General features: G+C 49.7%; 1 protein-coding gene across 1 annotated transcript in view; it reads left to right on the plus strand.

The window, feature by feature from the left end:
* The window catches only part of SPIDR (scaffold protein involved in DNA repair), a 1,761,208-nt gene that overhangs the window by 1,473,102 nt on the left and 262,393 nt on the right, over nt 1-25,713 (plus strand). Inside the window, exon 13 of the mRNA XM_069220129.1 lies at nt 13,633-13,720. Within this exon, the coding sequence (XP_069076230.1) occupies nt 13,633-13,720 (88 nt within the window). The remainder of the gene's footprint in view (nt 1-13,632; nt 13,721-25,713) is intronic.

Raw genomic sequence — 25,713 nt, forward strand, 5'->3', positions numbered from 1 at the left:
AAGGCCTAAACTCCTATTTTACTATGTCTAAGTCACCCCTAAGGTAGGCCACAGATAACCCTTGGGCATGGGGCTGTGTATGTAAAAGGGAGGACAAACGTCTTTATGTACTACATGTCCTAGTAGTGACAAGCAGCCTATTTTGTTTCTCACTGCTGTGAGTGCTGCTCCTCTCATAGGATTGCATTGGAAATGTCCTGACATATGTCTAAGTGGTATCTTCTGAACTATGAAGAATAGCCGGGGCATATTTAGTATGTTTTGAATGATAGTGAGAAATCCTGCTTATTGGAGTAGGTGGATGTTTAATTACCATTGTAGACTTTTAGAAAGTGGGCATTTCCCTGTGCTTATAACTCTATTGCTTTTTCAGCCTGACTCCAATACATGTCTGGGGCAGAGTGACAGCTGCACTTAGTGCATACTTTCCAGACATCCATAACACAGGAGGGGCTGGGTGTGACAGAAGAGGCATCTGTATACTGATAGTCTTCCTGGGCTGGGTAGAAAGGGTGTTGTTCTTGACATGAAAGGACTCCTTTGAAGTTACCCCCGGACAAAGGCATTCTTGAGTATAAGTAGAAGATCTCTTCCCCCCTGTTTTAGAGCACTTTTGGAACTGGGACCGAACCTCTGCTAGAGGGACTGCTGGACTGCACAAAGGACTCATCTGGACTGCTCTTCTATTTGTTGCTCTGCTGACTGGCATCTGCTGGGTGGCTCAGAGGACACAACTGGATTGCTTTTCTGCATATTGCCCTGCTGCTAGCTGCTCTATGACTCTGTGGGTCCCCAGACCCTGAGGGGCTGCTAGGAGGAACCGCCATTCTTTGTCTCTTCTGGGAGGATTGCCGGTTATGCCCCCAAATTCACAAGCTCTCCAATACCTTGTTGCGTGACCCCTGCCCTCTCAGAGCTTCCCCTGAACTGCTGCTAGGCTCTGGGAGTGACCTCTATAACTTTCTTCCTGCCCCTAATGAGTGTGGTGGCCAGGGGAGAAAGCATGTCGGGCCCTCCCTAAGGACAGCACAGGGAGTGCTGACCCCCTATAATTCCATGCACTTTGGAATTCTTTCAGCCTGTGGTGGTCACCAGCCGGATGCACCGCAGCGAACTCTTCCAGCTCCCGCAGCTGAAATCCATGTGAATGAGGCGTGCACTCCTCGGTGCCTCCGGGACACAAGCAGGCATCCACTTCAGGGGATGTAATTCACCGCTGCAGTCCGAGCCATAGTGCTTGCATGAACTGGCTCCTTTGCCGAGGCAAGCTCGAGGGAGGCAAAAAACGTGTCTGGTGGTACCGCCTGCCCCCTTGCCCGGGAGGAGAACCACCAGTGAGTCGGGCCCTGGGTAGAAATGTGCAGCGGCCCGCTCTGCCCTAGTAGGTGGCCCTGCTCTCTTCAAGCCTGGAGGGGCATGACCCAGTGGTTAACAGGGTACTTGGTTGGTACCTTAGTAGTGGCATGCCTCTCGGCTGTAGTTGAGAGAAGCTGCATTGGGCTACAGCAGCCCAAACTGCCTGTCGGCAGACACATTTACTCATTTCACACAGAGAGGAGGAGGGGGGGAAGACTTCAGTTTACTACTGTGATTCCCGTCACATTCAGGAGTGCACATAAAGGTGGGGACTTGTATAACTTGTTCTTCAGTTTCATAAACTGATTACTTTTCATGACTGAAACATCGGCTGCTCTTATGGAGCTGGGACGCCTTGTATTTTTAGCATAGTGAGGCATACTGTAGGAATTGTACACTATACATGGTATCTACGATCTTGGTGATCAAGGTGAATTCCTCTGCTACTTGATTGCTGTGTCTCCTGCCCTGATGTTGTGTGATAGGATAGTTTAATTCTTAACATGAGTGCTAACTCATGGTTTGCATAATGCACACAGTGTATATGGATATTATCGTTATGGACTATGTTTTATGTGGAAAATACAATATAGATATGTATAATTTTATAGAACCCTGTGTGGATTCTCTTTTGTGATGTGTTTTATTGTGTCACTGGTGTGCATGTGGTGATAAGCCTGACTGCTCTATGCCAAGCTACCAGAGGTGAGCACAGGTTATCTTTGGTGTGTAACTTACTCGCCTTCACTAGAGTGGTGATTTCTGCCTGACTGAGGTGCCTACCCTAGCCAATAAGAAACCCCATTTCTAACAATGGGTCTAGCCCGGAGGCAATGTCTGAATGCTGCAGTGCTGCAGGAGCTGACGTTTTGCTCCTTGCATGGGGATGCGCAGACTAGCTGAATATTGGGATGCGGTTCTTAGTTGCATAGACTTGATGTTAGATAATCCCGTACCACGATTTCCGCTCACGGCCCTACTAGGGTATGTTAAGGAAATTCCAGTTGATACCCGCAGCCTGATGACAGTGCTGCTGATTCTTGCAAAGAGAAGGGTGGTGATGCAGTGGGCACACAACCCAAAATCCGATGACTGGCTGAGGGACTTGGCATATTGCCAAGGAAGATTAGAAGACTACCAGGCATTGATGCAGTTAAAATCTTGACCCAAAGACATTTGGAGCCCTCCCAGCTCCTGTCTGGCACTTCGGGCCATAGGCGTCTGCAGCAGGGGCTATAGGGGGGGAGCTTGCCCCTCCTGTATTTAGGTACAGCCTGGTGTGCGGGCTCACAGTGCAGCGTAACACTACGGCCGCCGTAGTGGTACGCTGCCTGCACTAGTACGGTTGCGGACCCACAAAGTCTGGCATGCGGACAGGTCACAGCGGGTGCGTTTCTCCCCTCAGAAACCTTTCTGCAGACACCCATGCTTCGGGCAGATAGTTAAACCCTCTCTCTGACGTTGTCATGAATGCTACCACACCTTTATGAACACTCTGAATGTATTATTTCCCTACTTGTACTTGAGTGGTAGTGTGTTGCTTGTCTATCTAATGAATGTGATGAGAGATGTCCTATGTAATCATAGAAATGTCAAAGGGTACCTAATTTTTTTCTGTTTTACACAATTATATAACTCTGTAAAGAGAATAAAAATAATTTTGAATTACCACAGTGGTTTCGGGACATGGGGTGAAGGTAGACCTTTAACTTTTGAATTTCTTAACTTAATGTTTTGGCAAAGCCACTTATATATTAGTCACCCATAACTCAATTTCAGCTTACATTGTTTATGGAATTTTATAGTTTTTGGGTGCTTTTGTTGATGACAAGATGTTAGTTGTGTAGTAATACAAAAGACAATATGTTATGTTATTGTTATTGCACGTATATCGCCCGGGAGAGTATCCGGGTGCACAGAGAAGGGGAGGAGCTACCCTGGCTAGGGCCTGTTGAAAGAACCATGTTTTCAGTTCCATGTTTTGGAATTCTAAGACTGAGCTGGAGGCCCTGATGTGAAAGAGTAAGTTGTTCCAGGCTTTAGGAGCCAGGTGCAAGAAGGTGCGCCGCCGGCTCTGGCTCTTTGGATGCAGATGACATGGGCAAACAGTAACCTAGTTTAGTGAAGCTGTTTGGTGGGGGTGTGGAAGCTGATATTTGTTCAAGTATGCATGTCCTAGGTTGTGTAGGGCTTTTTAATTGTGCTTGAATAGTTGAACAGGGTGCATTTGTGAATGGATAGTCAGTGGAGTTGTTTGGTTATTTTGGTGCAAGGTGTGAGTTGGAGTGTTAGTCTGGCTGCTGTATTCTGGATGCCCCGGAGTATCTTGGTGAGTTGTGCAGTGAGTCCGACATAGAGTGTGATTCTGTAGCCCAGCTTACAGGTGATGTGGGGTTGGTTGGGATTGTTTGGTGGGTGTTAAACAAAAACCATCTGAAGTTTTTACTGAGGAGCCTGAGGGTGTGGAAGCAAGAGGAGGCAATCGAGTTGCCTAGCTAGACACTGGTATTTGGTTGTTGATCACAATATCTAGTGTCGTGGCTTGGTCCTAATTTGAGGACCGCTGGGCCGAGGACCAGAGTGAGGTTTCTTTCTCAAAGATAACTTCCTCCATTTTGTCAGAGCTGAGTTACAGCCAATTGGACTTCATCCAGTGGACGACTTCTGACAGATAGTCGATGAACTTTGTTTGGGTGCTATGGGTGTCATCAGAGAGGGAGAGAATGAGCTGTGTGTTGTCAGTGTCCGAGATGATGTTGAGTCCATGGGCTCAGCCGATGCTAACAAGCGGGGGACATGTAGACATTGAAGAGTGTGAGGGTCAGAGATGAACTTTGGGGTACACCACAGGTCAGGTTGGAGGCTGGGGACATGCATGAGACAAGGCTCACATGTTCTGTGTGACATTTGAAGGAGGAGCTGATCTATTCAAGAACAGTTCCACATATTCCAGTCTCACTGAGGCATTGGATGAGGATCGTTGGGAGATGATGTTGAAGGTCATTGAAAGGTCAAGAAGAATGAGAGCTGCAGTATCATCCTTTTCCTTGATGAGATGTATATTGCCATTTGCTGCAAAGAGGTTAGACTTGGTGCAATGACTTGGTCTGAATCCAGATTGGGAAGGATCCAGGAGACTGACTTTGAGGTAATCGGGCAGTTGCTTGTTAAGAGTTTTTCCAGGATTTTTGCAGGGACAGATGGACGGCTGTGGAGCAAGAGGTAGTGAGGCAATGCCCTCTTAATGGCTCGTCCATGCTGTGACCACCAATAAGAAGGTCCAAGAGGTGGGAGGAGATCCTAGGGGCAGTGGGTGGGGCTGGGCGGGGCAGGAGTGGGTGGCGGTAGCATACCTGAGGCTGAAAGAAGTTTTGGAAAGGAGCAGGTGTGCGAGTGGGGCTGGGGTCAAAGAAGTCTTAAAGTTATGAAAAGAGGCAAAAAATGTAGTTAGTAAAGTGGCAAGAGAGGCTATAAGTAAAAAAAAGATTAAATAAGCTGAAAAAGAAGGCAAAGTGCAAAAGCAAAATGGGGCTACGGTGCGAATGAGAGAGCAATTTAGAGTAGTTCAAGTAGAGAGTGAGACAAAGAGACAAACAATGCTATTTGAGGTGGAAAAATTGTCAAGAAAGAGTAAAAGTGAAAAAGGGCAACAAGGTTCTAGACAAGAGAAACAAAAAGTGTCAAGGAAGAGAGTGAAAGCGAAAAGAGGCAAAAGGGGCCAGAGAGCAGAAGCAAAAGGTGGACAGTGGCCAAAAGAGTCACATGTGAGAAAGGAGTTAGCAAGAAAAGCAGGTGGGACTTATGGTTTCTCAAGTCGACACAGCAAAGTGATGCGGGTCTTAAAGGGCCGGGCCGGGCCTGGCTGGAGGGCAGAGTCAAGCAGGTAAGGTGGTCAGGCAGGGCCAAGCACAACCTTCTCATTGCACTTTCTCATTGGTGTAAGATGGTAAGTGTGTTGACGTATGTTAGTGTGTCTTTCTGTATGTTAGTTGTGTCAGTGTAGGATGGTGGGTGTAGTTGAATGAAGATTTGGTGGTAGATGTGCTGTCACATGCTGGGTGTGGTAGCTTGAGTGTTGGCTGTGTGCACTTAGCATGTGTGTATGGTGGAATGTGTGTTTGGTGACAGATGGTGTATGTGTTGACTTGAGACAGTCGAGAGGCCTCTGTCCCACTGATGTTCGTCTGTGTGACCCCAGAGACTCTAAGCCATCTTCAGAATGTTCTGAATATCCCATTGAAGAGTGTCGAACAAAATGACATGTATCTTAACACAGAGGCATTGATTATAGCAGCCCGTGAAAAACCGTTTGGAGAAGAAACACGGAAGAAGACGAACTAACAGGCATTAGAACTCTAAATAGAATGCAGAGAGATGGCCATAAAGTTGAAAAACATAACCCAGTTGTTCTGTTTTTTTGGTTGACTAGTCTTCTTCCTCAGCAATATCAGAGGGAGGAGCCGAGTCAACCATGTGTAAAACAACTATTACTGAAGAGGCTGTGCAGAAGCAATCCAGAGTGAGAATGCCGCCATTTCTTTACAATAACTACAGGTGAGAGATATCTCTTGTTCCCAGAGCACCCTGTGAGGTTACGAACATCCTCCTTGCTCTTACCTGCAGCGACAGTTGTTGGTTATTGCCTTGTTGTGCGCCCCTGCCTGCAGGAAGGATTACAGCTGTTACTGACCACAGGTGGACAGTGACTATTAGTAAGTACAAGTGACTGAAGTAATAGCGGGGGAAACCAGGTGAAGGGGAAGGAAAGGTAAACAAAAACGGGAGTTTATGTGGGAAGGAGTGAGGATGCGGTTGAGGGGAGAGGGTGATGAGTTTGAGGCGAGGTCAGGGTAAAGTGATATTTAGGTGAACTTTAGATAGAGTTCTATGAGATTGAGGTATAGTGTGCTGAGGTTATGAGAAGGTATGGTTGTAAAAAAAAAAGTGAAATTGATGTGGGATTGAGGTGAGGGGATAGAGATGATGTAGTGAATTGAGAGGAGTGTGAGGTTTAGGTGAACTAAGATTAATGTGAGTTTATGGTGGAGGTTTAGAAGGAGTTGGGTGAAGGTGAAGCGAAGCAAAGGTTTGGTTACATTTTTCATGAGGGTTTGGTTAACATGAAGTAGCCGCGAGGTTGTGGCAGTGTGTGATTGGGGGTTGTAAACTGAGGTGAGAAGGGAGTAAAATTGAGGTAGGGTGGTTCAACATTGATGTGAGATGGTCCGGAGCTAGGGTTCGGGTAAACTGAAGTTGATATTGCCGTGAGGATAATGCAAGGATTAGAAAAAGAAGGGAGAGTTTGCAAATGCAATTGATTTGAGGTGAAGTTTTATTTGGGTTGAAGTGGGATTTGGTTGAGTTGAGGTTGAAATAAATAGGGACGATGCTGAGATGAGGTTAAGTTGAGGAAGGGATGAGAATGAGATGAGGTTGGTTTGAAAGCGTTGTGATGTAGAGGTGGGGCAGCAGTTGTGGTGAGGGGTAGTGGATAAGGGGATAAGATTAAAGTTAAAATGAAGATGCTGGGGGAGGTGGATCTGCGGTCATGAGAAAAAAGTCTAAACCATTTGTTTACTGACCGCATGCCTTCACTTGCAGGTGCAGTGTAGATTGGGGCAAACTGTTCCAAGTTAGGAGAGAATAGTTTCTTTGTTCATTTCTTTATACTTTCCATTCTGGTACTTGTACGTTTAGTTTTTCGTTTGACCTTGAAAGTGCAGGGGTACAAGTCAATGCCCCAAAATGAGCTTTAAGAGAGGACTTGATGAGAGCCACACCTAACTTGAGGCAACTTGACAGCTGAAGTGTGGCATCTGATTTTCAGACATATCTTATGTCATTTTATTTTCATCACATTGATTTTGACAACTGTAAACTTGTACTGTAAGCACAATATGCATTCCACCCCCTGCCGAGCACGTTAAAACCAGTGTAATTTCCCCTGGCTTGTGGTTCATGATTGCCACTTTCCCGTTACAACAGGTGTAGTAAAATGTATTTAGAACAGTGATCTGGTACAAATATTTCTCTAGTGCACCTCGTCACAGTTTGTATCTCAGACTCAAAGATTTCTGCGAGCCACAAAATATTTAGCTGCTGTAACTGGTGAGTTGTGCGTTTTAAATCGCCACTGTTCAGCTATGAAGGCGTGTATTAAAAGGAACGAGGAAAACGTCGGTTTTTGAAGACTTTGGTGATTGGGCCTTTGGAAACGATGAAATATAATTACCTTTTGTCAACATACAGTCTCTATTACACTCGCTATAACCGCAGCAGTGTTTTATTGGTTGTGGTGTGCTGCAGTGCCTCCTGCTCAAAGATACTGAGCGTTCATTTGCCGCAAGGGAATATATTTGTTCAACTATTACCAACACGTGTAGCGACAAGAGGCCTTGCATCACACCATGATTAAATTGTTCGCATGGGAATGGTAATGAAATGTGCGTGGGCAAAGCCTATAGCTCGTCCTTTTACCGCTGACACTTCTTGACTTTGTCATTGCTTGTTTGACGCTGGTGTTATCCCACCCGCATGTTCTGGTACTTGAAGAGTTCAATATTCTCGGTATAAAACAGTCAAAGCAGGTGTGGGCTCTTTGCCACATGATGAAATGTGAAACCATCAATTATTATTCAGTAGTATTTGCAGTCTGCCACTATTCTGTGAAATACCGGAAATGTCGAGGAAAGGTAAACAGTTATTGTGGAATTCTCAAGTAATTTTCAGTATGCTTTGTGGTCCAATGCTGCCCATTAACACCGGAAATCATATCTCCATTTCATGCATTTAGACAGTCTTGATGAAAACGTTTAAAGCTTTCTGTAGTGGCATCAATGAGGGAGGCGAGACGGGCTAGATGGCAATAACCTCTCTTTATTATGTTGTACACAATATGGCCCATGAGGAGCAACCGGGAGGACAACCGACAGCCGGAGTCCCCGCGCTCAATTCCCACTCCTTCACTCGCCGCCCCCCGACGTCACAACCATCCTCGATATCGGATTGGCCATGACGTCAGGAGGCGACCTAACAGAGAGGGAGGACTACATTCTGTTCCCCACATCGCGTACGTTAACTCACGTACGACATCTCCCCTCTTTAACAAAACAAGAAACCTATGGAACTTCATCTCATAACAAAATCTTCGAACCTCTTGGGAGCTCGGATATGCCTCATTGGCCTGCTCGGAGTAATATACTGGGGTGAACCCATCCTGCCAGCGCCTGTACCATCTTGGCCTGAACTCATTACGTTGTGACTGTCGCTCTTCACAGGTTCGGGGCTGCTACCATTCCGGCCTCCGGCATCCACGATGCCGCGCCATGCTTTCTCACACCGATCTGCACTTCCATGTCCGGTCCGCCCTCGCATAGAGGACATATTCCCACACTCATCATCACCAGTGATTACATCCCTGGCCTCGTGACTTTGCCACTCATACATATTGTCAGTGCTCTCGGCCTCACACACATGACTACCTCTCATGATGATTTCCTCTTGACCAGCCTTGAGCCTGACGATGTCGTCCTTGCTACGCCATCCCCCTCCTTCCAAACAGACTGCTCCTCTTGTCACTCCTTGCACACGTACAGGGGTTTGAAATACGGATTCTCCTTTCATCACCTTGTTATGTTTCTTCACCAGTACCCAATCCCCCTGCACTATATCTTTAGTTTTGGCTCTGTTCACCACGTCAGCATACCGCTTGTTGCTTTCCTGTTTAGCCACGATTCTTTCTTTGACTCTCAACCTCTCATCAGGTACCACCTCAATTTCCTCCCTCATGTCATACCACTTATTGAATTTGGGGGTGAGCTCACTCATACACCTTCTCCCTCTCATCAAGTAGAACGGAGTGTGCCCCGTAACTTCATTAGGCGTGTTATGAAAAGTGTGCACCTTGTCCACCAGAAACGCTTTCACATCCATGTTGGAGGCGACTGCCTGTTGCACGCCCTCTTTGAGGAACCTATTCATCCGCTTAACCTGCCCATTGCTCTTCGGGCTGTACAGCGGGGTCTTCTCTTGCTTTATCCCCGACCTGGACAGAAAATCCTTCATCTACCTGGACACCAGCTGGGTGCCATTGTCGGACACCATGATCTTCGGCTGCCCCTCAATCGCGAAAATTTTCTTCAGCGCCTTGATCACTCGGTCAGTGGTAACCTCCCTGACGAACTTGTAGTGGATCCATTTGGAGAAGTAATCCGTGAGAACGATGAGATGTCTACAATCGTCTGGCAGCAGGGTAAATGGGCCCGCGAAATCAATGGCAATCTTGTTCCATGGGCCGGCAGGAATGTCCACCAGCTGCAGCTCCCCTTTCGCCGTCTTCCAGTGCTTGTCGGCCCTTAAACACGGTCCGCACCGATCTATGAAGCTGCTGACGTCGCTGCACATCCCTGGCCACCAGTAGTACTGCTTGAGGAGATTTTTGGTAGCGGTACTGCCCGGATGGCCCTTATGGGCAATCCTGATTAGCTTGTCTCTCAAACCTTCCGGAGGCACAAACAGCTCGTGTCTCTTCGCAAAGCCGCCCTCGATGGTGAGTTCAGAGCTAACCTGTTGGAAACTCCTGAGTGCTCCATGCAAGTTCCGGACCGGGGGCCAATGGGCCGTCATGTGGTCCATCACCCTACGAATAGTCGTGTCCTTCTCCTGAGCCATCAACCATTCCTCCTCAGATATGGATCCCTCGCAAATGGCTGTTGCGTCAACCATTGCCACCACGCATTCCGTGTCATCCAGGGAACCGTCCTCCTCACACATGACCGGCATGCGTGATAGGCAATCCGCCCTGCAATTGAGGCCACCCTTGATGTGTCTGATGATGAAGTGATATTCTTGCAGTTTGGACAGTAAACGCAGGAGCCTCGAGCTGGCTTTTCCATTGCCGCGTCCTTCACCGTCCATCATATATATCAAGGGTTTGTGGTCAGTGACCAGTTCGAACTCCCTGCCCCACAAATAGTTCCTCAGTTTCTCCACGGCCCAGACGCACGCGAGTGTCTCCCGCTCGATGGTGCTGTAGTGCTTCTCTGCTTCACTCAATGACCGTGATATGAATGTGACTGTGTTCTCCTTCTTCCCTTGGAACTGGCAAAACACTGCGCCGATACCCTTGTTGCTAGCGTCAACAGTGATCACGTTCCGGAGGTCCTTGTTGTACGGCTGTAACACTGGAGCCGCCACGATGGCCTGCTTGACGGATTCAGAGGCAGCGCTTTGTTCCTGTGCCCACGTGTATTTTTCGTTCTTCCGCAGCAGTTTCCTTAGAGGCTCCACGGTGGTCGCGTATCTTTGCATGAATTTGGAATAGTATTCACTGAGCCCCAGGAACGATCGCAAGGCGTCTTTGTCTCCTGGACAGGGGGCATCTCGTATGGCCCTCACTAAGTCATCTTTAGGCGCAATGCCATTTGGGGTAAGCACATGCCCTAAGTATTCGATCTTCCCTTCCATGAACTTGCATTTGTCCTTGGAGACCGTCATCCCCTTTTTTCGCAACACCTCCAGCACTCTGCCTAGCAGCTCCAGGTGCCCCTCCTCATCTTCCGTGTGGACCAGAATGTCGTCCTGGAAGGCTTCAACTCCCTTCATGTCGCAGAAGAGCAGGTCCATCAGCTTTTGGAAGACGCCTGAGGCCGATGCAAGGCCGAACGGAAGACGGACGTACCTGTATGCTCCGAACGGGGTAATAAAGGTGGTCAATTCCTTGGAATCCTCCGTGAGACATACCTGGTGATATGCGGACTTCAGGTCTATCAGCGTGAAAAACCTCGATCCTGACGTGGAAGATAATATCTCCTGAATGTTGGGCAGTGGGTGGCAGTTCACCAGGATATTTCTGTTCAAGGATCGCAGGTCCACACACAGCCGAATGTCCCCTGTCCTCTTCTTCTTGGACACCACGATTGCGGACACCCACTCTGATGCGCCTGCTTCCTCTATCACTCCTTCCTTTTTCAGCCTATCTAGCACAGCCTTCAGCTCCCCCCTGACAGAAAGGGGAATCGTTCTGACCTTGTGCTTGATTGGCATGGCACCCTCATTCAACCGTATGGCATGCACGAATCCTCTTACACATCCTACCTTGTTTTCAAAAACGGAATCAAATTTGCCGAGGACCTCAGCTAAGCCTTCATGCAAATCATCAGGCCGCACGTAGTTGACCCAATCATCCCTCAGAACTATGGGATCTTCAGCCCCAGGGACTAGCATCACACCCAGCTTCGCCAGGTCCTTCCACCCCACAAGGCTCCTCCCTTTTTCAGCCACATATATCTTCGTTCTCACCGTACGCCCTCGAAAGGTGAGGGAGTCCCAGAAGTACCCCATCATCACTATGTCGTGTTCCCCGAAGGCCTTTGGATTCACATCCGTCTCATGCAGTCGCACACCCTGCCATTTCAAATCAAATGTCCTATCAGAGATCAGGGTAAGAGGGGAACCAGAATCAGCCGTAAATGGCAATTCTACCGCACCAATCAGGACGGAGCCAATGGGCCCCTTCACTCTACCGTCCTCATCATCAATGGACAGCAAGATGTCCGCATCCACGTCACTATCGCTCACCGAGCTCACTTTCATGCCCATACTAGATTTCTTGGCTTTACACACTGCCGCAAAGTGGCCCACCTTCCTGCATTTAGAGCAGCTTTTGGACAGGGCAGGGCAGGTCCTGCTGTCCGCCAAGTGGTCCCTTGACCCACATCTAAAACAAGCGAGCGGCCTCCTGCCTCCCCCTCTATCGCTCGCCGCCCTGTCTGGAGTCTTGGGCGCATTTTTATGTCTGTCCTGCACATAGAACACATTTGACGCCTGATTAGTGCTCGCCAGTTCCTTAGAGGACACCATGGAGCGTTCCACTGCCTTTGCAATGGCCACCACTTCCTTCAGTGCAGGGTTCCTGCAAGAAAGCAACCGTTCCTGCACCTTCTTAGAATGGCAGTAGAACACCACCTGGTCCCTGATGTAGGTATCAGTCATCTCCGCAAATTCACAGTCTTGGGCCAAAACTCGTAGACACGCAATATACTCTTCGATAGTCTCTCCTTCCTCCTGTTTCCGCAATGCAAATTTATGGCGCCCCACCATGATGTTACACTCCTCAGCATACTGCAGCTCAAGCCGCTTAACCGCCTCCTGGTATTCATTCAGAGGAGCGGTGGCCCCCGGGGAATTCACATAAACCGGCAAGCTATCGAAAACCTCCTGGCCAGCCTTCCCCAACAGTCCGAATAACAGCGACTTTTTCAGCTCGGGCTATACCCCTTACCATCAATGGAGACGATATAGTTCTCAAATGCGCGCAGCCATCCCTTCCATTTCATGCACGGCTTACCAGGAGAGTCCAGGAAGAGAGGAGGCACGCAGATATTGACGGGCTGCGACATGACCGGAGGGCGGGCACCACACCCGGAGAGGCCACGTGGAACAGGTGCAGCAGCAACTCTGGAGGCTCCTAGACAGCGCAGAAGGATACCCCAGCACACAGGATAGCAGGAGATATCGGCGCGCGCCAGCAGCAGCAAGGAACACCAGGCGCGCTGGACTTCACTCGTGGGCCGTAGGAAAAGCTGTGACCCTCGTCGCCATTTGTAGTGGCATCAATGAGGGAGGCGAGACGGGCTAGATGGCAATAACCTCTCTTTATTATGTTGTACACAATATGGCCCACGAGGAGCAACCGGGAGGACAACCGACAGCCGGAGTCCCCGCGCTCAATTCCCGCTCCTCCACTCGCCGCCCCCCGACGTCACAACCATCCTCGATATCGGATTGGCCATGACGTCAGGAGTCGACCTAACAGAGAGGGAGGACTACATTCTGTTCCCCACATCGCGTACGTTAACTCACGTACGACACTTTCTCGGGGAGAGTGCGACTATACTGCTCATTTAGTCAATACAAGTAAAAATTCAGTTGTGCATGAATGTTACCAGGTGGTAAAAGTTAGTACAGCGCTTTCTGGTTACCTGAGGCAGTCCATCATTACTACTTTGCTTACATTTTACTAAATCGGATTATATAGATTGCTTCCATCAGATTATATAGAATGTTCTGGTAGGGTGAATGTACCAGCTGTGGAAGTGAATAGCAGGCCTCATATGGCATTCACATCTAGACCTCAATGTGCTGCATCTGTGCTTTGCCATAAAGCCAAATATGAGTGTATGAAATAATATTATGGACAGAATATGTTGTTGTGTATGTTTTTTTTTCTTATTTGATGTTCTCAAAAACGTGTTTACTTTTTATTTTATTTTATAGGGCACCAGGGCTTTTTAACCTGATAGACAGTCTGTGGCCTCCATTAGCACCTATAAAAATTCATGGTCTGAGTCAAGACAAGATGGCGGTGAGTTTTTAAAGTAATACCAGTCTCTGCTTTGAAATTTGCTATCCTAAATTAGGGGAAACATTTGTTTATTTTTTATGGTCTCTTCGGTTCACGTAGCACCTATCTCAAGATTAACAATATTGCTGATAACCATGAAACCATAATTTTAGCTGATGTGTTCTTATATTCAGGGCTAGATGTGGGCGATCACACCTGTGGGTACTGCTTTAGCTCCAACCTGGGTTTTTCTATGATGTTTTATGAACAGCAGAGTATCTCTTTCCATGTGTGGGCGCTCCACCGCCAGATCCTCTGCGTGTCACCGCTTAGTGAGCGCCTGCTGTGTCCCATGCTGCAGTCGGGGGCCCTTTGTGGCATAGTTCCAGATAGGCCCAGGCCTCATCAGAACATTGGAAAAAATGAGTGTTATCCTGTGCACCCACTCTCAATTTCACTGGGTGTAATCACGCATACTGGAGGTGCACCGAGATTTTGTTTCACTTCAAGGAATATCTTTGTGGCAAACTAAACTTTCTACATGTAGTCTGGATAGATGGCTGTCCTAGAATTGTCAAAGGTTACGTAATGCTACCAGCCTCCCTTGCTGACTAAAGGATCACATTGCAGTCCTCATAGTTAAAGATATGAGCAATATGCACCCTGGCTGCATCTCCAGGCGGAATTGACACCACCAGCGCTTTATGGGCTCTTTCCATTGTAACTATTGCAGACAGGCCCTGAGGTTTTAAAACCTGAAGGATCCATTGCTCCAAGAACTGTTCCAGTGTGTCCTTCTGCACTACCTCAGGGAAGCCCAGAAATCGTAGGTTATTGCGGCGTGACCGTCCCTTTGCATCCTCTTCCTTGTCCTCCAGAGTCCTGGTCATTGCAGTTGTTTTAGTCATCTGTTCCTTGAGGGTTTTCACTTCCTGTTGACAGTCCCGATAGAATACTCAGCTGTTTTTACCCTGTCGGCCACCTTGTGCAAGTCCGTTCAGAGAAGATTCACCTTGATGGCGACCAAGTCAATCTAACCTTCCAGTGTCACCCTGGAGCCCTGTATGGCTGCTGTCAGCTCTGCTCTCCAGGTGGGGTCCCCGATCCTTCAGCCATTTTAGCACCCATCTGGCGCACGGTGCACTTGATCATACCCTGAGTGTACTGGGTAATGATGTTACCTTTGAAGCATGGGCTGCTTTATCCTTCCCCATGTCGCTGACAACATTCACATGCCTGACTATCCCCTGGGCTTACCAGTTACCATAGAGCATCCTCCTCAAGGCCCCTTGCCCTCCTGAAGCCAGCCCGTTGCACTTAGGAGACTACAGGGTGGGGGATGGCCACAGTTGTTTCAGCCAGCTCCCAGCTGTGTATCAGTTATGGTCTATAGATTCCAGGGTAGTTGAAGGGAGGAAGCAGTATCAGGCAGAGGTATGTCTGCCAGTTTGCACAGCAGGTACCCCGATCCTCAGTGTACAGTCATGTTGGGGCCACCAGGCTTCTCAGAGCTCGAGGGTTAGCAAACGTAGAGGCACTTAACCAGATAGGACCCCTGATCAAGGCCCCCAATCCCATTCTTCTCTCATTTGACAAAGCCTCCTCACCAGCTCCCTCAGGCACAGAGTCAGTTACAATAGCTGTGTGGCACCAGCAGCATTGGGGCACTTGAGGTCACACCACCCATCCCCAGCTCTGCAGCAACGTTGTCCCTAGGCCCCACCTCAATCCCTCTCTCTTGGTGCCTCAGTTTAGGGATCCAGGGTGTGGAACAGGCCACAGCTTAGCTGCTGCCTCCCCACCTTTGCCGTGGGCCCTCATCAAGGCTGCCTTATGAGGAGCAGCTTTGAGTCTCTCACCGCTGTGAGCCGTCTCTCAGCATCACTGAGGCCCTGGAGCCCAGTAGGAGCACAGGTCGCCACACGCAAGTATCATCGCCATATCTTTCCAGCCAAGAGTGGCCAAATCTTCAGCTTCTCTGGACCCCGGTGCGGTGGATGCACATACCACAATTTAGTTATGCGGTGCTGTCTGCATTTTTGGGCAGGATGTAGCAAGATTGTTACGTCAGGGGGTGCATCTGCTCAGCCATCTTGCCTGACCACGTCCCCAACAGCTGAAGGTAGGTACTTTATCAATAAGTTCATGTGTATTGAATCTTGGTAGACAGAGCTTAAAAACGCTAGATCCAGGCTAATACGATAGCAGTCTTTGATCCAAGAATTTCCTTCTGTACAATCCTTGGAATGTATTCTTGATATAACCTTTTCAAGTTCTCTAACAGCAAGTTCACAAAACTTGACCAGCTTGCAAATTAATTGCAAGTCGTTGCCCAGGATGCAGGCTGCAGTTGCATCTTTTATTGTATGGAATCCCAGTCTTAAAACACATGGTCTTAATAGTTTAATGCAAAGGTCTAATAAATATAGGAAAACACATATTATATGAGGAAAGGACTCCAGCTTATAACCACACCCTCTGCAGCATTGACAGCGAAAGATACTTTGCAGTCTCCAGCTAACTCGTGGATCTACTAAGACTAGAAGTTAGAACCTAATTAGCATGAATTTCATTTAAATAGATGGCTTCAAGTTAGTTTTCATGCATTTCTCTAGTTCAAATGAGTTAAATGTAGGCAACAGTATCTCACCTCTTAGGTGTGATTGCTCCTCCACATAATTTCCGTTATTGTTCCATTCCTCATTTAACCCCAGACTGTTTAGGATTCTAGTGAGGTTCAAAATACACTTTGTCGTATGTATTTTTGGATTGCAGCAAAGCTCCTTCCTTTTCACGATTTTAAGGTACTGATGGCAGCATTTTTCAGTCGAGAACAATGCTTGATGAATTATAGGTTGGCTGTCCTGATACAATTAACAATCCCAATTTGAAGCCTTAAGGGGGCGGCGTGGCTAGACGCTGAAGATGGCGGCAGACTCAGCTAGAGCTGTCACAGGCTACTCTTGAAAATCCATCTGTCCACCACCATCCGTGCCCTACGCAGCATCTAACTGCAGCACTGAAGTGGGCAGTCTGCTTCTACACCTCCTGCTACTGCTCCAACTGGCATTAAGTTGGTGCTGAAGCCACGTACCGTCATCAAGCGAGACAGGCCACATGATTGAGGACATGGCTGTGCCCTGGCAGGCCTAGGCAGCCTGCCTTTGGCGGTCTCACAGTGCACCGTACTGCTCCCCAGCAGAGCACTTGCTGAGTTTTGCCAACACGAGGGAGGCCACCCTTGGATCCCCCTCCGCTCCATTGGCGTTTGACCCGATCTCCCCTTATATGCCACATATGCCCTGCACTATGGGGTGACTGCGCCTTATTGCTGTGAGCTGTGCAGCTACGGACCGTCCCCCAGGGGACTGTAGACCCAACCTGTTGTCTGCAACTGGGCCTGGGGAGACTACAGCTGAAGCCTAGGATTGGAATGGGCACTTCACGGTTGCATGAGTAGCAGGGGCCACGCATACCATGGTCTTCCTGCACATACCAAGTGCTATCGAGGGGAGCGAAGACACACAGAGCTGGCCATGGGGACTTTTCTTCTCACCTGCTCTCCTGCACCTCGACCTACCAGAGCCATCCTCCAACCTCACAGTGAGTGCGAAAGACCAGGCCCCACATGCAGATGTGGCCTGTAGCATCTACTAGGCCGGCATCCCCCACCGTATTAACAGGAGGCTTAGACTTAGCACAAGCTCCCTGTGCTATTATACCACCCAAACACTGCCTCGCATCACTGCAGCTCTTCCAGCCCCCCTTTGGACCTTTATTAACAATCAAAGGGCACGCATTGCTTATGACACGTGGCCTCCAACAAACCATAATTGCATGGCCTAGAGGTGCTTCTACTCATGCTATGGCACACCGATGGGAAGTGGACTGGCCCTGGGGAACTTAAGAAGACCTATCGCCTCCTGTGACCACTGGCCTAATGTACCGCACTGCAATATGCAATGAACTAACATACGTGCCCATTCTCCTCGCAGAGGCCTTCCGATTGCTTGATTCCAAACTGTGCAGGCCGTTCCATATGTTTGTCTCCAGCCTTAATAACCAGCCTCTGAGGGAGCCTCTTTCTCCAGTCTCACACCGATTACACTGCCTGCTCCCACGTTCTACCTGTTCAATTCAGCTCACCCCACTTGATTCCTGATGAATGTCTGGAGCGTGACCCAGACCCTGAATCTCAGGGGATTGGTAGGACCTGTAGCTCTGTATCTTTCCTTGGATACTGGTCCCTCGCAGTGCCCCCTGCATTACTTGCCTTACAGAATCTTGCTATCATGGGCTGTACGAAGGATGCAAGGCCAGCAGTAGGCAGAGGAGGCTCTCAATCACAACACGTCCAATCAGACAGTTTGCCAACCCGCATGGGAGAAGATTACATTCTTCCAACAGCACTGAGCCCTGCTCCAGACAAACTCAATGTCATCCTGCAGGAAATCCAAGATTCTAGAGCCGGTATAGAACATCGCATTGGTAAGCTGGTGGAGGCCTTGGGCCTACTACAAGACGATCATTGTAAACTGTCCAACAGGGTCAAAACAACTGAAACAGCTATATCTACCCTTGCTCCACAGCAAACAGCCCACTCAGCTGAACTGGATGATCTTTGCGATTGACTGCGTCTGTAGCATGACTGAGTGGAGGATGGGGAAGGTTGTGCATGACACAACAATGTTTGTATTATTGGACTACCTGAAGGAGCAGAAAAACCTAATGCTACGTTCATCGAGAACTGGCTGAAGACCACTGTGGCCACGCAAGGACTCTCTCCTTTGTTTACAGTGGAAAGGGCACATCGATCGCAGCATGTCCCTTACCTCCGGCATCACCCCCTTACCCATTGTGGCCTGCATTCTCAGTTTCAGGGAGCAGGATGCGGTGTTACAGAAAGCCAGGGAGAATGCCCCAATTGTTTTGATAACTCTAATGTGGCCCTTTTCCCTGACTACCAGTTGGCAGGATGACATCCTTTCTCACCGCAAAGAAACAACTCCGATTGGAAGGTCTAACATATGCCTTAATGTTTCCAGCGCGCTTGAGAGTGGTCCATTTTTTTAAAATATATTTTTATTAACATTTTTATTAACATTAACATTTTGCTGTCATACACATACTGTTCATGGCTTGACGGACACCGGCCACTGTTCTGTCCACCCTCATCCTTGTAGACATCTTATCACTTTCTTGTATATACTATTTATTGTTTCGTTATACCTTCTAGCCGTGCTTCATGTTTAGTTTTACTACGTACTCGGTCTACTCGGGTCTCCTAATCATATATACATTTCATGAATGCACCATATTGTCCTTTCTACTGCGATGTCTACATTACAGACTTTAACTAACAAAGAATAGTAACTTTACTTGATGGCGCCAGTGCTAGCGGGTGAGAGCAGCTGCAGGAAAGGATCGTATACTTCTCCACCGGTGTGTGGGGTGGGTCTCCCATACCTTCCCGGCTGGTTCCCTGGGGGGGAGGGTATCCGACCCATTCAGCTCCTGCCTATCCCTCGTGTCCGTTCCATATCCCACATTGTCTTTTATTATTATTATTATATTTTTTTTTTTTTTGTGGTTTGGGGTTCTCATCCTCAGCCTGTAGTCGTCCCTGATTTACCCCGCATGAGTAGCCTCAGGACTTCCCTATACACTATACCCCAGCTGATATGACTTTGTTGCCATCTCTCTTATCCTACTCCCGTACCTGTTATTTCTACATCCTCCCCCCCTGTTGGATCGTCTACCTTCACTATACGGTTCCATTTCATCAGTACTTCCTCCCATGCTGGCGAGATAGGAGTTTGTCGGAGGCCCAGCGCCTCCTCGCTAATCAGGACCTGCAGTTCTGCCCTCGCCCATTTCGTAACATCGTGTCTCCATACCTTCAGTAGAGGGCATCTGGGCGATTTCCAGCCCAATGTGATCAACCTTCTATAAAGGGCCAGGGCTAGGTCCAGGAATCGACTACCCACCTTCCCACGTGGGAGTCCTGTTCCAAGACCCAGGAGGCACACTGTCGGGGCCAGGGACAGATCCACTTCAAATAATTTATTCAGGTCAGTCAGTACCGCTCCCCAACCCCGCTGGAGTTCTGGGCAACTCCACACCATATGGTCGAAATCTGAGTCTATGTCCTCGCATCTGGGGCATGACCTTGGGGGGCGCCATATATTAGGGACAAACGGTATGGGGTAAGGTAAGTTCTTTAATATAATTGTATTGGATGTATCTTATTCGTGTTTTTCGTGAGACCATCCGGGGGTACGCCAGTATTCTCTTCCATTCCATGTCAGTTAGGTCCCTACTCACTGTCCTTTCCCATTTCACCCTTTGTGTTTGGAGCGGGTCCAGGGCGTGCTCATTTTGGGCCCGGTATAGTCTAGTAATTAGGTGGGCCTCGCCCCCTGATACCAATAGTAGGTGTAATATCTGGTGGGTGGGGGTTCCGCATTAACTGTTTCCCAGTGTTCCCTCAGATTGTGGAGCAACCTCTGGTATAGAAGGAATTGCCCCTGTGGTACCCCATTACTCTCCACCCGGTCGGCAAAGGATCTCAGCACCCCATCCCTAAATAGGTCCCCTACTGTCTCCACGCACAATTTTTTCCATGCTCCCAACCCGGGGCCGTCTGGCTTTTCGTGGCATACATTTCGTGAATGCACCATATTGTCCTTTCTACTGCGATGTCTAAATGACAGACTTTAACTAACAAAGAATAGTAACTTTACTTGATGGCGCCAGTGCTGGCGGGTGAGAGCAGTGGTAGGGCGGGGGAGTAGGTTGGACCCACTCCCACACGTCTTGTGCATTTCTTCCAGCACGATGCAGCGACTCTCGTCATGAGACTGTCAGTTTGGTGTGCCACCCGCCAGTTAATCAAGCGTGCAATAATCAGATCCATACCTTTCACTCCGCTGATAGTGCATCTGTCCAATTGACCCTCTCCGGTGAACCATCTGGAGACCCACTGCAGCTGGGATGCTAGGTAATAGGACTCAAAGTCTGGGGCTCCTAGGCCCCCGACTGAGCCAGTCTACAAAGAATGGAAAGCGATATGTGCCTACGGCCTCTGTCCCATATGAGCTCCTGAAGCAGGGTATTCAACTCACTGAACCATGCCGATGGGATCTACAGCGGCAAGTTAGCAAAATAATAAAGGAGACGGGGTAGCATAATCATTTAGGCTAATGATATTCTGGCCATTATAGATAGTTTCAGGGAGCGCCAGAATCTGACAGATGCCCTCAAGGAGCGAAATACCCTTCCGATGTTGCCGTCCCTGAGGTCCCCCATTTCATGATTCACCTGAATGCCCAGGTACTTAAAGGTGCGGGGTGCCCACACCATGTCCTCTGGACACGTGGTGGGGCTCTCACACCTTGGCAGAATGGGGAAGAAAAATGTCTTGGGCCTATTGAGGTGCAGTCCCGACAGGGTACCAAATTGTTCCAAGTTTCTCAGGGCCCAAGGGAGACCAGATTCTCCATCCCTGAGATAGATGAGAATGTCGTCAGCGTACAATGAGACGACATGCTCTGTTTGCCCCCACTCCACTCCTGTACCAACTCCGTCCATCCTCAACCTGGTGGCCAGAGGTTCAATGGCAAGGGCGAATAATAGTGGAGACAGAGGACAACCTTGCCTGGTTCCCCTATAAATGGGGTAAGTCTCAGATACCATCCTACCCGTCTTGACCCTTGCCAACAGGGTACCATACAATAGGTCCACCCATTTTACCCAACCCTCTCCCAGGCCCATCCGCAGCATCACCGCCCTGAGGTAGTCCCTGTGGACCGAGTCAAAGGCTTTCTCAAAGTCCACCGCTACTAACACTCCCAAAGTAGGTCTCTTCTCTATGGGCATGTGTAGGATGGCGAATAACCGCCTGAGATTCAGGGAGGTACTGCGGTTCGGAACAAATCTGTTCTGATCTGTGTGTACTAAAGCCAGTATACATTGGAGTAAGCGGTTGTCCAGGATCTTACTAAGGATTTTGAAATCGCTATTCAGCATTGATACGGGGCGAAAGTCAGTTACCGATGCTTCTTTAGATTTCAGTTTGGGTAGGGGAACCACCAGTGCTTCCCTGAGCGAGTCTGGCAACCTGCCGTGATGCAATGCCTCTGTGTACATCTCCACTAGTTGTGGGGTCAACAGCGTCGTAAATGTTTTGTAAAAGTTCATTGGAAGGCCATCCGTCCCCGGAGTCTTCCCTGAGGCTAGTTGCGAGATGGCCTCCTGCACTTCTTCCGCTGTCACCGGCCCTCCCAGTCTATCACGTTCCTCATGTGTCAGGGTGGTCAGGGGGAGTTGGCGTAAGAAACCGTCAAGTTCCTCTGTTGAGCTCGCCTGGGTCCCTATACAAGTGGGTGCAGTATTCTTTAAAGGCGTCATTTATAGGGCCCGGTCTACATCTCCGCTCCCCCTCACTGTCTTACACTCGTGATGGGTTCACTGTCCCCTCCTGGTCGTACTAACCACGCCAGCATCCTACCCGATCTGCCCTCCTCGGATTGCAATGAGGCTAGGTATTTTTGCATATTATGGCAGCGTAGTTGTTCCTCAACCTGGGAGTGGGACTTCATCACTCGTTCATATTCCTCTAGTTCTGGCCCCTCCCCACCCCTTCTTCGTTCCCACTCGTGCAGATTCTTCTCGAGACTGGTCAACTCCCGCTCCAATGTACGTCTCACCCTCACCGTTTGTCCCATACAGTGACCTCTTGTTGCTACTTTAAGCGTTTCCCACTCCGTGGACCTAGAGGAGGTGGACCCCTTATTAATTTTAATATGGTCTGCCAGATATGAGCGGAGGTCATCCCTGTATGCTTGATCTTCTAGTGAAGCCGGGGACAGTCTCCACGTCTGGATGGGGGGCCTGTCTTTGGATACTCTCCATGTAATCAGTAAGGGGCTGTGGTCAGATAGGGTACGACCAAGATATTCAGAGTGGGTCATTCCCCGTACCACATTTGCTGTGCACACCACTCTGTCTATCCTGGTGTGCACCCGGTGGAGACTTGAGTAATAAGAGTAGTCTCTATCAGAGGGGTGTTGATCTCGCCATGCATCCACTAAGCCCCAGGAGTCCAACCACTCCCTCAGTCTCTTGGATACCTTGTGTGTTGCCGCCCCAGGCATCAGTGGGGTGGAGCGGTCCATGTCCACATCTAGTATACTGTTAAACTCCCCACCTATTATCAGTTCTTCTGCCTGCTGCCGGGTGAGTTGACTCGATAGGCGCGTCATGAAGGTGACCTGATCCTGATTGGGAGCATAAATACTACCTAGGACAATCGAGGTACCATGCAGCTTCCCACTGACTATCACAAATCGGCCCTCACGGTCTGTATTGGTTGATACTACCTCGAATGGTACCCCGGCCCGGACCCAAATCAGCACACCCCGTGCGTACGCGGAGTATTCTGTGGCGAACACCTGCCCTCTCCACCTGCGTCTCAATTTCTCTGCTTACCCTGTTGCCAACTGGGTCTCCTGTAGCATCACCACCTGGATACCCCTTCTTTTTAAATAGGACAATATACTACGTCTTTTGGCTGGAGACCCCATCCCCCGTATGTTCCACGTTCTGAAGTTATACTCTGCCATGTTGATGTGTCATAAGCATTGCCATTTTCCCATCCCACCCCGGTGGCCCGACCCCCCCGGATCTTATCTCATGCCTTACACCATCACACCACCGCCCCACAGGCACCATCTGAACTTGTAAGAATAAAACCCAACTCTCCCTCCCCAGGGCGCCTCTCAAACAGTAGGTTGCCCAAAGAACTGTGCAACAGTGCAACATATTCAACAGTTTAGTGCTAGTTCTCGCCAGACTGATGGATGGTCAAGAATCCGGTAGGGGGTGGCGTGCTCAGGGGGGCCCCAAGCTCATGTAACTCTCCTCACCTAGAGGCCCAGTGTACCGTTCAGTTATCCAATTTCATCTGCCGTCTGCGGGGTCACTTTTGGGGCACGCGCCGAGCACCCTGAGCCCCCCTCAGAGGACCCCGTTGTGTCATCTGATTCACCTCCTGATCCCTCAGGAGGGAACGCCTCTCCACTCATGGAGGCCGCCGCTTCCAGGGCGGCTTTCTTTCCCAACTCCCTCTGTGCCTGTGTTGGTGCCGTGCGGTTGCGGTTTCTGCTCCGCCGTCTCCTCGGGCCCCTGCGGGGACCGCCCTCAGTTCGTTCCTCCCTCGTGTGCTGCCCAGGTCTGCATCCGCGTGCTTCCAACCACTCCCACGCCTCATCGGGGGATTGGAAGAATGTAGTCTTGTCCTCAAGAGCTACCCTCAGCCTCGCTGGGAAGAGGAGTGAGTACTGTATTCCCTCATCTCTGAGGGCCCTCTTATTCGCCAGGAACGAGGCACGTTTGGACTGGACTTCGAGTGTGAAATCCAGGAACAGTGTCACTTTCCCGTTCGCCACCTTAAAAGGGCCTGCTTCTCTGGCCCGCTGCAGCAAGGTATCCCTATCCCTGTAGTGTAGCAGTCTAGCAACCACCATTCGGGGCGGTGTACCCGGTGCCAGGGGCCTCGAGGGCACCCGGTGCGCCCATTCCAATGCAAAGAAGGGGGTCAGTCTGTCCGGTGCCACGACTGTGCGCAGCCACTCCTCGAGGAAATTCACCATATTCTGGCCCTCCGCTCCCTCTGGAAGTCCTATGACCCGTACATTGCTCCTACGGTTTCTCCCCTCCGCGTCTTCTGCTCTTTGTTCTAGCCGTGTCACTCTGTCTGTGAGGTTCATCACTGTGGCTGTTAGGTCTTTTTGTGCCGGTGCTATTACAGTCAGGGCGGATTCCGTTTCCTTGACTCTATCGGCCAGCTTCTGGTGATCCGCCCTCAGGAGGCCCACTTCAACTGTGACTTGATTAATATTGTGCTGCAACACTGTTTTTGTGTTCTCAGTTGCACTCAGGATTTTGTCCAGGGTATCCTGCAATTTAGATTGCGGTGGGTCCTGAGGCTCCCCACCACCGCATTCCACGAAAGGGGTTCGATCCATGGTTTTACCCTTGTGCCTGTTCTTGGAAGACATCGGGGATATTGTGGGTCGCGTCCACAGGCTTAAAGCGAGGGCCTGCCTGCTATTTCAACACCTCTCTGCTCCAGCGTTTTTGGTGACGACACCGCTCCACCTTCCTTTCCGCATTTATGGGTTGTACTCCCAAAGAGCGGCTATACCATGCTCACCAGACCCCGTCCCAAGTAGGATGCGTGCCCAACAGGGCCATGAAGCTCACCCGAGCCTTATCTCTCCCGTCCTCCAAGGCCCGTCAGATGGCCCGCACCGCTGCTTCCCTGTCTCTACAGGGCGAGAGGCTATGTTCAGCTGGGTCTACCTCTGGTGTTTCTGGAGCCGCTCCACTCCCACCGTCCGTCTCCGCTCCAGGCAGCTGCCCGATTTCTCCGTTCTGTGTTCCCCTGGGGGTCGCAGTGGCAGTCCTGTGGTGGTTAGGGAGGGACTCGTCCTCCTTTGTATGGGCAGCATTATTGCTTCCTTATATTCATTATTTACTTTTTGCTCACCTTTGTTTAATTTATTATTTTCCTTATTTTGTTTTACCTCCTTTCTTTTCCACACATTCTGCTTCAGGCCATGAACAGGGGTATTCCGTCTGTTCCAGTGTGGAGCTACTTCGAGCCTATGTGCACTATCCGAGTCGACGCTGTTTGCACCCTCGTCCGTGTTGCAGCGTGGCACAGCGCCTTCAGTTTTCGCTTCTCCCGGGCCCCAGGGCTCAACCTTCCTTTACCGGGCCTCGACAGCGCAGCACGCGTGGGTTCTTCTCCCTCCGTGGTGGGCTGCACTTGCAGCGCTCCCCCGCTGTCTATCTTAGCGGGACTGGAGCACCTTCCCCCCGCGGTTGGCACGCCCGGTAGTCAGTCGCACCGCGCCCGGGCACCCACGGCAACTTTGGTCCAGGGGCACGGGGTGGGGCGCTAAGCCGCTGTTGCCTCGTTCCTATTTCACCTCCAGCGAGCACCCTCG

Source organism: Pleurodeles waltl, chromosome 2_2 (assembly GCF_031143425.1).
Source record: "Pleurodeles waltl isolate 20211129_DDA chromosome 2_2, aPleWal1.hap1.20221129, whole genome shotgun sequence".
Lineage (NCBI taxonomy): Eukaryota > Metazoa > Chordata > Amphibia > Caudata > Salamandridae > Pleurodeles > Pleurodeles waltl.